Here is a 12,892-nt window from a genome sequence, read left to right as displayed (position 1 = left end):
GTCCCAAAAGTAAGACTCTAGATTATGATTTAACATGGGTAACAAAGCTAAAAACAATGTAACAGAGCTTGCTGGCTTTGATTTCATTATTTGGTTTGATTAGAAACCAGCAAAGATTAATTCTACTGGTGGGTGGTCTTCAAAGCAAATCAATGCAAACTTTTTTTTTAGTCGCCACCCTAAACACCCTGTTAATAACAAAATTGGTACTTACTTCTGAAGATACCAGGTGAATTCAACAAAAAGTCTGTATTCTCTCATCTAAAATATAACTAGAGGTTTTAGGCTAGTGAATAACAAAAAAAAAATTAAACTATAAATTGCAAAAAAGGCCAATATCTCAGTTTTAATACACAATTTCATACAAACTTGCCATTTGATGGCGCCCAAACCTGCTTTGCAGATTGCAATAGTCCAAGAAATTCCTTGCTCCAAAATGGAAGGATGACAGACAATAAGTGATGGTAACGTCCCATTTAAACCATTAATGGATTAATGAACGGTGACGATTTTTAAACTTTTTTTCTCTTTTTTTTTTTTTTTCTTCTTAAACACGTGCTTTTGTGAGTGGAAGATAAAACAAATAGATGCATTCATTAGAGTAAATTCCATTTTAAAAATGAGCCCATTTTGTTTTATAACTAAGCAGGTCTCATTTGACCTGATCGTTTACAGTATAACGAATGCGATTATTTTTCCTTTGTAATTTTTTTGTTTTTTGAGTGTTTTTGTTTTAAATACAAGCAGAATAAAAATCACATTTTAGTCAGGCAAAAATAGCAGTTCTGAAGTAAGTGGCTGATCACATTTTGTTTGTTTTTTGTATCATATTAGTAATGCATGCAAGCAGAGCTAGAATTACAACTTCCCTTACAGGTCACCGTGCGGACTCCCTGTTGGCTTTTCTTCACAATCTATAAAGTCCCGCTGTACGAAGCTTCTTGTCTCCGCACTGGGGTCTCTGGCCTGCTGGTAGAGCCGGCTTCTTGTTCAAAAGAGGTTGGAGGTGGGCTTGGGTTGTCCGATGTCAACGGATCGGTGCCACCTACCTCCTGAATGACGGACCCTGTTGCTCCTTCAGCCTCCTGGCTCTGTTCGAATGGAGGACTGGCATTGGCGGTGAGGTCTATATTTGCTGTGTTAGTTCTCAAGGACACTATGGCGCCAGAATCACCTCTCCGCTCTGCATAGATACGTTGCTCGAACACTTGGGCTGGACTGGGCTGGAAGTCTGACTCCAGTGGGACTCCGGCCGCTGTTGCACCCATCACAGAACGATACATCTCCACCCCTTCTGGCAGCATTGATTTTATCTTGGGGAGCCAGCGTTTACGTACCCTGCGGGCATTGGTGCACATATCTGCTGCAATAACATTCATCTCGCTCTCCTTGAAATTGGGTGCAAAGTTCTGGCAATACACTGCAAATACATAAACATGTAAAGTTTAAAATAAATACAAATATTAATTCTGCTGAGCATTAGTTGTTTAATAAATAAAATGGGCCCTAAAAGCAACTGCTTTTAGGGAAATTTCATTTGTGGTGCCCCCATGCTTACTTTTTTTTTTTACCGTTTAGCTCCTTTGTGTGACCAATCCTCCTGCCCAGCATTTCATAGCTGAGTACATTTAAATTAAAGAGGATCTTTAGGTAATTTTTTTTAATAGCAGAAGAGACTCTGTTTGCCCCTTCTGCCATAAAACTCTACTTCCTGCCTGCTAAAAATATTTTCATAATTGTACAATCCCGGCATCTCACAAATGCCGAGACAAGGTAACTCTTGTGCACATGTGCGGGAGTCACATAATTTATGGTGGTAATGCAATAAAGGAGAAGAATTTCAGACCTCAAAGACCTGCAAAAGATGGCAGCAATGAACCAGAGTGTGGATGTTGCATTGCTGGAGGAGGCTCACTGAGAGGCAGGTGTACTGTAAGCTGCAATATCTCCTGAGGCCCAAAATGGTAAAGTTCCACTTTAATGACAGCCAGCATCCAATAATTTCCTGTACCTCCCCATTGGGCAGGGAGGCTACCCATGACATGGATGGATCTATAGTGAAGTACAAGAGGCAGGACGGGTGGGCCAAAGCACCATCTTCTAGGATAAAGTCAGTATTTGCCCCATGACTAACTCTAGGTTGCTCAAGCTGTGCTCAGGCTCCTGCATTTATTATTGGGTTGTCATTTTATACTATTCTTCTCTATTGCAGGTACACCTTTATGGGAAATAAAACGTGCTCATGTCTGACCGGTCCCCACACTATCTGGTAGGTAGAATATTTTCTGTAAACACTAAAGACTGCTCTGACTTCTACCTTTCACCTGCAGTAATGTGTCACTTTTATGGACTCCCCAGAGGTTGTCTTAGAACTTGCACAACATGGGTGTTAGTCTCTAATTACACTACATGCGACTCGTGTAGCATAGACATTGTAATCTTTAGTGACCTAAGCAAAAAAAGGGGATTAATCATCTTAGAGCCTCCTAGTACATGCTGTTTTCTCCTGTTCAGTCTGTTCTGGCGGTACAGACTGATATGCACACGACAGTTTAAGGTTCTGTATTTAAAAATCAAGTACCCTATTAATCCACACTGGAGTGTTTATTCCTGCTACTGTCTTTGTTTTTAATTGGGGTCATGTCTTAAAATACATTATTGGAGGAGAGACTTGTTATGTGTTTTTAGGGGACTGGTTATTCTTAAGGATTTCTAAGGATATAGTACTGCAGCAGAACTTTGTTGTTTTTGGCAGTTTTGTACTCTGAGACATTTTTCATCACTTAGGTCATGCCTACAAAGTGACAGCCCACCCATAGCTGGTTTCAGCATTCACCCTCCAAACTCTATATAAATAAATAGTGGAAGCTCTGAAAAGCTCACCTTTTCTTTAATGTTCTCAGACATCTGCCGTCTGTGAGTACTAGTCATATTTACCATGAAGTAATGTTCAATGTGACTGTCAGATTTTCCCATAGCATACTTTAACTACTGTACATACATGGGTTTGTAAACTCCCCTTTCAGTGGCTATCCATATGTATAAAACGGTCAGTCAATTTCCCCAATTAATAACCGCTGAGCTTTAGACACATAGAGAGCACATTGTTTACAGCAGACAGATGACTGGTAGATGAGCATTGAGTGATCGGAACAGTGAAGACCAATCACTGAATAGCGGAAGGAAGTGCCTTATAAAATCACAAATCCCATGTACTCCATCTACAATATAAATAATAGGCTACAGATTAATATCACTTTAAGGGGAAAAAAATAGCTTTCATGTATAAAGGAGAAAGATGGGGTAAGTGTTTTTCCCCATAGTTCTCCTCAGGGTAACGGGAGGACATAAACTAGCGTCCTCCCGTGACCCAAAACTCAGTACACCGCGAGCTGTAGTATACTGAGACCACCGCAGCTGGGACGGATCCAGACATTACTGTCGAGATCCACCCATTTGCGTGACTGACAGCTGGCTCTGCCTATTTTGAGGCAAAGACAGCTGTGCCCGCCCCCTCCCCCATTCAGCGCTGGAGGATCGGAGCGGGGAAGGGGGAATCCCTGCAGGGAGCCGTGAGTGACTGTCTCGGCTCTCTGCGGGGACAGGATCGAGAAGTGAGCGAGCGACGGTATGTTTTCGCTCACTTCCCGATCTATTGAGCCGAAGTGTGACAGTTTCATTGTCACACGTCGGCTCGAACTATGAGGATGAGTGAAAATCAGTCGCCTCATAGTTCTTTAAAGTCAAAAGGTTTTTAAGCGATTCTAAATGCTTATTAGATCACGTAAAATGGATGCTGCTCCTTGATGATTACAAGTTTTAGCTTCCTACATAATTCGCTGATCCCCTGAGCACTGACCCTGATATCCTGATTTAGGGAGACTCTTTTGCCTTGCAGGGTCTTATGGAGGCGCCCTTGTGTGTGCGAGTAAGCTGTGTGCATTTCCACAAAACACACAGGCACAGCAAGGCAAGACACCACTCCCCTGTGCTTCCCTCTCCTCCAAGCTAGTAGATGGACAGTTGCTGGAGCCTATGCTATCCCTTGTGATCTTGTACTAGACAGGAAGTTCAGGGAACCTGAGTGTAAAGATTTGGAGGCAGCTGTTTTGAAACAGGATGGCTATAAGCCCTTGGGCAAAAATGCAAATAAATACTTTGCTGTAAAATGTATATTTGATCTATTTGTATTTATTAGGGATGTCCCGATAACAATACTAGTATTGGTGCCGATACAGGGCATTTTCACAAGTACTAGTGACAATGCATTGATACATAGAGCCAATACTTGTACCTTAAATTTTTTAGGAGGCTTCAGGCTGCTCAGAGGTACCGCGTATGTTGGGATCTTGTGGGCAGCCTGCCGGGCAGCTAAACTAGGACCTCCCAGAAGCGCCTCCCACAAGCCTACAAGAGACACTGAGCACGGCCACGAGAGTGACTATTTCTGCAGTGTACTGGAAGATTTTCACTCATCCTCATAGTTAGAGCCGACTTGCAATAATGAAACTGTCACACGTCAGCTCTATTGATCGTGAAGTGAGTGAGCACATACTGTTGCTCACTCGCTTTCCGATAGTCACCGCTCCCCACAGGGATTCCCCTCTCTGATTTTCCAGCGCTGACCGGAGGAACGGACAGGGGAGGGCACAGGCACAGCTCGCTCTGCCTCTAGATTGACAGCTGGCTCTGCCTATCAGCTAGCTGGTTGGACCTCGACAGTATTGTCGGGATCCGTCCGGGCTGCAGCTTTGGGTGACGGGAGGATGTTAGTATATGTCCTCCCATGACCCTGAAGAGAACTATGGGATAGAAAGTTTATCCCAGAAAGTTTATAGTTCAAAGGTACAACATTGGCTGCAGTTTGGACCAAGCACCATCAATGTGATATTTACTTACATTTCACAGCGTTGAGCACTCTGCTGTCCAATGGCTTCCTGCTGGGGTCACTGGTGGAAGAGCGGATTCCGGTGCCGCAGCTGTTAGCGAGAGTGTTTCTGAAACAGCCAATGACACATTAGAAAGACTAAGATTATAATGCAATTCGTAGACACACATGGCAGTTAAGCTTTGGATACAGAGGTAGTTACTGGCATACTACAGCCCTAATAAATAGATAATTTCCAAGGAGAGTTTTCAGTTAAGCTGACTATTCTATTGTACTGAAACAAGTTGGTGGAGAATACTGAGGCCAGCATTGATGAACTCTCTTTCTAAAAAAAAAATCTAGCTGCCTGGATGTCAGGCTGATCCTGTATCTTCTTTACTCAGGAGTCACTAACTTGCAAGTATGCTTATCAGGAGCAGACTTCATGCTAACTTTAAGACTGCTTGCTTGCTCTGGGTCAGGGTTTAAAATATTGATATCAGAGCCCGCTAGAGAATTTGTATTCCAAGATGGAGGTTAATGCAGTGTCTCTTACTACAGGTTATCTTTAACAGTTTAAGGGAAGTTCTTAAAGTGGGACACCAGCCAAAACATGTTATTAAATTGTGAATAAAATGTGTAAGGGTTAGAACCTGTCTGTTCTAATCCCCCCGATAAGTAGATTTCTCCACCCTGACACGCAAGATTTCTCACTCTGACATCCTGTCCTGCAATGGGGGACAGGATGTCAGAGTTACATAGTCTTAAAAATCAAAGAAACCATTGGCAGATGTAGAAAGTGATTTTTCATTACTGAAAAGAAAGGATATTTCTTGGGACAAATCAATATTTTTTTCCCCTAACAGGCAGCAGAATAAAGAATGGCCAGATAACAGGCAAATGGACCTACCGATCAAAGAACGTGGCAAGGAGTCGTCTTAAAAGGACCTTATGCTTCACTCCGGCACAGAGGTGACAGTTCATGAGCTGTCCACGGGTGATGTATACCCCTGAGCCTGCAGAAGAGCATATAAAGGATAAAGATATTCACTCCCAGCAAGAGACCTGAAATTAGATGTCATAGAGATTCTTTTCATTAGGCAGATCTTTTATTATTTACAATCTAAAATAGTCCTGTTCTTATAAAGGCCCATTCCAGTCAAACATGACAATGTTGATATCTTCTCTTGGGAATACCTAGGAATCTAAGCCTGAGGAAATGTAATCACAGTGTTCCATGGTTCCAGCTCCACCTATACATTGGATCAAGAGAAGAACATTGGGAGGAATTTACTACGATTGGAGAAGAAAGAATCCGGAGCAGCTGTGTACAGTAACCAATCAGCTTCTATCTTCAGCTTGTTCAGTTAAGATTTCAAGATGAAAGACAGATGCTGATTGGTTGCCATGCACAGCTGCTCCAGTCTTAATAAATTCCCCTCAGTGTGTGTGTGTTTGTTTGTTTTTTTGGCTTTTGAAAAGTCACTTTAGACCTTTTTTGGGGGTTCAATAGTATGGGCAATGAATGTCCTGAATCAAACTACACATATTTAGCAGTGACATTTTTACCACATAAGGCATTACGCACCTTTGCCACCCAAAAACATTACTAGTAAGAAGTTTAACCCAACCCCAACACAAAAAAAACCTCAACCTGATCTTTATCCAAAACTCCCTACCCTGAACCTCCAACTAAACCTAAACCTGCCTAGCTCTAAAAAAAACACAACCGGACCATGTTAAGCAACCCAACCCTAAAATCTAAGCCTGAACCTCCCCAATACCTAGCTCTGAAACTCCAAATAACCCCCTCATCTCACTGTGAGCATCCAGGTACTTCCTACACCCAAACGCTAAAACTCAACCTAACCCCTACTGCTAACATTGCAAATTATCCCAACCCGAAAAACCTAATCTGAAGCCCCCAGCCATTCCCTAACACCTAACTCAGAACCTCCAACTAACCTCAACACTTTACACAGGATCCCCAACTAATCCTTACAGCTTACCATGGATGGATGTTAAAGAGCTTTTATTCACTTTAAATTGGTTTTGCATTCCTATACAAATCTATAGTAATGCAAACTCTGTTTAAGTCAATTCTTCAGAAGGTCAGCGACAGATCAAATGCACCCATCAATTAAATCTGAATGATCTCAGAAGCATGTCAAATCGATGTCATTGACACAGGCGCTAACTGTTACCCCTAACCGTCATCCCAACCCTAATTAAAAATGTTACAAAACACATCCTGGAGGCGGGGATCATGACGTCACACACCTGTTGAGGGGGGCTGGGGGGAGGGCACAATTTTCTGTTCTTGCCTTGGGCGCAAAAGGAGCTAGCTACGGTTTTGAAGACCCAGCATGTAAAATAAACTGCAACCGATTTTAAAATATGCTCTCCTTGAGGATACCTGGAGGTTTCCCTGTAAAATCATTAATAATCATTCACTTTCGCCTCATTTTCCTGAAATGGAGAAGCAGCTAACACAGAAACCCTTTAAAATAGTGTCCCTGAAACCCCCTCACTTTACCAATCAGTGCCTTCTGTTTGCCTTCCCAAGATCCATGTGGCTGTTCCATACTGAGGAAAAGTGACCTTACACAGGTCCTTTTTTTTTTTTTTCTTTCTTTCTTTCATATAATGTTAAAGACATTGGGATCATGTAACCAGTAAGCTATACTTTCCCAGAATGCATTATAATGCTTAGCAGGGCTGTTCCTTAAAAAAAAAAAAATCTTAATTAAGACAGCTATGCCGAGCAGAATGCGGAATTGGTGAAATTCTCAGCATATGCTTGTTTTAATAGCGTTAATCTTGCTGTCATGTGAAATCCTGGAGGGAAAGGATAAATTCCCCCCCAATTATGGGAAAAGAAGTCCTAGGCTTCTGGCTATCAGGTGTTGGTGAGTCAGGGAGACTTTGGACTTTTCACAAATCACATTCTCTGATAAATCAATGGAACGAGGACAGCGCAGCACTGGGGCTACGGTGAGATCTCAGGGCCTGGCTCCCCCCACCTCCCCTGCGCTCGGCTCCGTTACCTCGAATGAACTCGCGCGCGCGCGCGCGCACACACACACACACAGATCTGCGGGTATTGATTCTAATTATAATGTGCTGACTGCGGAGAAGCGGAACTCCATCCCCTCCAGTCGAGTCAATCTGCACGCTGTGAGATAGGGAGGGTGTCTGCATTATAACACAGGCTGCCAGCTCTATATGCTGAGGAAAGAGAAGGGGAAAAAAAAAAAAGCATCTGAATGGAATTCCTGAGCTCTGGCCCAATGAGAAATTTTTATGGCGACTTTAATAGTACGGCTTGAGGGCCCTGCCATTCAGGGAAGAAGTGGCGCAAGCAGCATCTGTAATCAGAGGTGAAAGGCAGGGCTGGCAATTGCGGGGATACAAAATGAACTAAATGCTCATGCAGTCAATGCTTCAATGTGAACCACTGGGTGGCCATATTGTTAGGTTTGCATTTTGGAAAAGGGTAATGTGAGAACAGTGGGCCTAATGAACCACAGGGATTCGTATGTGTCTAATATTTACTTTATATATACACACACACACACACACACACACACACACACACGTGTGTGTGTATATGTTTGAAAGAAGGCAGCACAGAATGAGATGCAAACATAAAACTAAGTGGTCTTATGATGCTCTGCTTTCTGGTGCCCAGGTAAAACGTGGTACTGAACAGTTGCCTTTGTCCTTCGGTGAATGCAGATGGATCATAGTATGCCTGTCCTGCACTCGCGCGCTGGAGAGGCTAAAAACGGCACATAGGCGCACCACTCATATACACAAAGCTTATAATTCTAAAACGCGAACACAATTTAACTAGCAGGTAAAGAAAAACAACTTCCTGTATTCCTGGCTCTTCAGCATCTCACAGGTTAACAAGATAGATTCAGAGGGAAAAAAAGAAAAATGAAATATGTTGAGACTCCCCAAGGAAGGAGTTGGGATAAAACCCCAAAACACCTGCCAGTGGTGATATTAATTCACCGGAGGAAATAAGTCCATCGCTGGATGCATTATGAGCTGGAGATATTAATCTGCCTGCTGCAGATTGAAAAATGCAAATCGGACTCATCCACAGGTGCGTGCAGGCACGATTTACAGTTGTTCCTCACTGCGAAAATAACCCGTGTCACATTTAATAGCGCCACATAAAATGTAAACGCCAACAAAATGAATATTCTGGCTGCATAACGAGTGCTGGTATTCTGTATGCTAACAAGCGTTTACAGCGCCCCGGCTATTGTGCTGCGCAACTAAATTGATTTTGTTGGAAACATACACAGTAGTTTGGATGTCGGCAGTGTTTTGCGGGGGCGACTGTGGGAGAGAGGAGGCTTAAAGGGACAGTTATCCAAAATGATTATTTGCTTTATGTAGGAGTTAATAAAGGGAAACTATAGTCCTATTGATTTTTGCTTTTTTTTAGATGTGCGTACAAAAAAAAAAAAAAGACTTATTGTAAAGCTTAGTGTGCAATGATCTTTTAAAAAATCTTGTTTCTCTGTATAGTTTTATAATTATACTTGTCCTTAGGAGGCAGCCATTTTTGCTCATTACATATGTAGGCTTTGATTTCTGTGTAGTAGTGCTGAACAGTGACTGTTCCTACTTATCAGTGCCTGGTTTAAAATAAAAACAGAAATCGCATTGGGGTGGTATCCTCTAACCAGTTTTCCTCTGCTGTTTTTCTAGAGAATACTTCTGGCAGTCATGTATAAGCCCCCCTTTAGCCTAAAATGGCAGCTAACATACAGTAGTTTAAGCCGCATACTCAAATAAAGGTGAAATTTTTGGAGCAGACACAATAACTTTTACAGAGATGCTTCTGAATGTCATTAGTGTTTTATGTGACACAAATTATAAATTTAAAGGACCAATAAGCCTAAATTAAAAGTTTTTATTTCCCCCAAGAGCAGTCGGTCACAGGTATCTAACTAACTGGCCACAGACTTGACAATGATATCACGTATAGGGACTTAGGGGTTTATTTCAGATCCCTACACAAGTTGCCTTATTTACAACACAATGATATCCATAAGGTTAATCCAGTTAAGCACTGTGAATTGCAGTAATATGAAAAGTACATTGACCTGGAGCAAGAAATATAAATCATCTTTTTGCTGAGCAGGCTACAGTAAAGAGAACTCTTATTGGCAGCCACAGGTCATTGCACTGCTGTAAGGGATAAGCCTGATAGATTTCCATTTGTTACAAATAAAACAAGTGTCAGAAAGAGGTTAGGGTGATGTTGAATGGAGGCTTCCCATCAGAGCTCTGTACATGTATTTATCTGTAGCCCAGCACCTCAGTCAAGAGTTTATACCCATCCTATCAAAAACCCTAATTTACAATGCCATCTTATGAGAGAGCTGCTACATTGCAAATGCCCAACAGTGTCTTGTAACACAGTGCCAGCCAGTAGTATGGCAGTCCCTTGCTACACTGCACAACATTTGTATTAGTATTTGATTCTATAGTATTTTATTATGAGTCTTTTACAAGGCAGTAGTCTCTAATATGACACTCTTGTTACGGCGAAGGCAACCTTTGCTATGACAGTTTCTTGTATGGTAGTGGAAATATTTGGTATAATAGTGTCTTGTAAGGTTGTGAAAGTCTTTGGTATCATGGTTTCTTGTAAGGCATTGGAAGTCAGTGGTATGATTGTGTCTTGTAAGGCATTGGAAGTCTGTGGTATGATGGTGTCTTGTAAGGCATTGGAAGTCTGTGGTATGATGGTGTCTTGTAAGGCATTGGAAGTCTGTGGTTTGATGGTGTCTTGTAAGGTTGTGGAAGTCTTTAGTATAATGGTGTCTTGTAAGGTTGTGGAAGTCTTTGGTATAATGGTGTCTTGTAAGGCATTGGAAGTCTTTGCTATAATGGTGTCTTGTAAGGTTGTGGAAGTCTTTAGTATAATGGTGTCTTGTAAGGCATTGGAAGTTTGGTATGATGGTGTCTTGTAAGGCATTGGAAGTCTTTGCTATAATGGTGTCTTGTAAGGTTGTGGAAATCTTTAGTATAATGGCGTCTTGTAAGGCATTTGAAGTCTTTGCTATAATGGTGTCTTGTAAGGCAGACGCAATCTTTATAATTTTGTAAGGTAGCGACAGACTTTGTTACATCATATTACAAACTATTACTATATAACAATGCATGCTTGCGCTTTGTGTGTTAATGGAAATCTGTCCTAAAAAAACTACCAAGCCACTGTCACCTTTTGCTAGTTTCCAGGCCAACTTGCTGACCCCCTGGCTTTAGTACTTTTATTTTTTTTGTTAAGTGCACACTCAGTCTGCTCAATAAGCAGCTGCACACCTCTGACTAAAAGTGGTGAAACCAAACGCAGTCAGGCAACTGGCATTTCCTGAAAAAGACAAGCACTGACAGCCACTAAATCCAGCTGAAGCCCCAACAGCATCCAGGCAGGGTTAAAAAAAAAAGTGAGCGCAAGGAACCAGAAGATCAAAGAGCTAAAAACAGATCAATGAGATTCACTTACCTGCAGGATTGCTATTTGTTCCTTCCTCTGACAGCGCATACATAAGGGGTCTAAGTATTTCAGTGGAAGGTTGTGTACTCCCTTTACTCAAACAGGAAAATATGCCATCATCCAACATGAAGGAGCGTGGGACTCTGGCTTATAGCATGTTTTACATTTTTCACTAGATTTTCTTGGATTGACTCATCCCTAGTAATAACCAATCAAATGTATCCTGTGATAGAGCATAAGAGCAGAAAAATAAGCGACTGAAACTGAATAGCTGCCAGAAATTGGCCAAAGCAGTACTTTCTTCTGACAGGTTCATACCTTACTGCTGTTCCTAGTGGATGAAAAAGGCACAGCTGGTTTAAATAACTGTATTTACCTGCAACCAGTTCCAACTTCTCGCCCGGGTCACCTTCTGAGTAGAGCTTCGGGTGGCAGCGGTAGCCAATCTGACTAATGAGACTTGCTGGAAGTGCCACCAGGTCTCTCCGAATCAGGACACAGGAACGATTCTCCAGTGAGTTCTGTATCTGATCTCCTTTATCCTGACCAACTAATGAAAAAAAAAGGACATTACAAAAGAGCACAACTATACTCAGCTCTGCTGGAGGATGTCTCTTCTTACACTATCTCGCCTCTCATCAAACAAATTGTACTGAAAGACTCTTTCTGCTGCCTGATGACTCCGCTCCTTTCACAATCTATGCTCTGTGTTGTTGAAAGAATCTGCTCCTTCCACTATCTAATTCTTCTCTCCAGAAATACTCTATGCTTCCAGAGGACTCTGCCATTCTGCTAAGGCTCCTCTTCCAAAATACTCTGTGCTGCTGGAGGACTCTGCTCCTTCCACTATATAATTCTCCTCTCCTGAAATACTCTGTGCTGCTGGAGGACTCTGCTCCTTCCACTATATAATTCTCCTCTCCTGAAATACTCTGTGCTGCTGGAGGACTCTGCTCCTTCTTCTATCCAACTCTCCTCTCCTAAAATACTCTGTGCTCGTGGAGGACTCTGCACTTTTATCTATCTAACTCTCCTTATTTGAAACACGATGTGATGCTGGAGGACTCTGCTTATTCCTCTAACTCTCCTCTCCTGAAATACTCTGTGCTGTTGGAGAACTCTGCTTCTTCCTCTATCCAACTGTCCTCTCCTGAAATACTCTGTGCTCCCTGAGGACTCTGCACTTTCCTCTGACTCTCCTCACCTGAAACACGCTATATTTCTGGAGAGGACTCTGTTCCTTCCTTTATCTAACTCCCCTCACCTGAAGTTTTTTTTTTCTTGGTTAATATTTTTATACAAACATTCAAAAAGAAAATATTGTACATCACTCAACAAATTACAATCTTTATATATAAATTTCACTCAATAAAGCACATAGCTCCTTATATTTCACATCATGTACTTAGCTTAAATATTCACCTAAGTCTCTATATCCATTGTCCACTGGCCCATTTCTTAGCCCTAAAAAAAAACAAAAACCCAAAGTGGTGAATTTA

At 41.9% G+C, this 12,892-nt stretch overlaps 1 protein-coding gene across 2 annotated transcripts in view; it reads right to left on the bottom strand.

The window, feature by feature from the left end:
• Positions 1 to 330: 330 nt before the first annotated feature.
• The window catches only part of NACC2 (NACC family member 2), a 47,173-nt gene continuing 34,611 nt past the window's right edge, over positions 331 to 12,892 (bottom strand). For both annotated transcript variants that reach the window (XM_018572201.1, XM_018572202.1), the window contains 4 exons: positions 11,770 to 11,943; positions 5,778 to 5,883; positions 4,900 to 4,997; positions 331 to 1,420 (listed from right to left, as the gene is read on the bottom strand). In XM_018572201.1, the coding sequence (XP_018427703.1) occupies positions 915 to 1,420; positions 4,900 to 4,997; positions 5,778 to 5,883; positions 11,770 to 11,943 (884 nt within the window). In that variant the 3' untranslated portion in view covers positions 331 to 914. The remainder of the gene's footprint in view (positions 1,421 to 4,899; positions 4,998 to 5,777; positions 5,884 to 11,769; positions 11,944 to 12,892) is intronic.

This window comes from Nanorana parkeri, unplaced genomic scaffold, assembly GCF_000935625.1.
Source record: "Nanorana parkeri isolate BGI_ZX_2015 unplaced genomic scaffold, ASM93562v1 scaffold1967, whole genome shotgun sequence".
NCBI classification, from domain to species: domain Eukaryota; kingdom Metazoa; phylum Chordata; class Amphibia; order Anura; family Dicroglossidae; genus Nanorana; species Nanorana parkeri.
The sequence above is the reverse complement of the archived record's forward strand: the minus strand, read 5'-3'. Positions and strand labels throughout refer to the sequence as shown.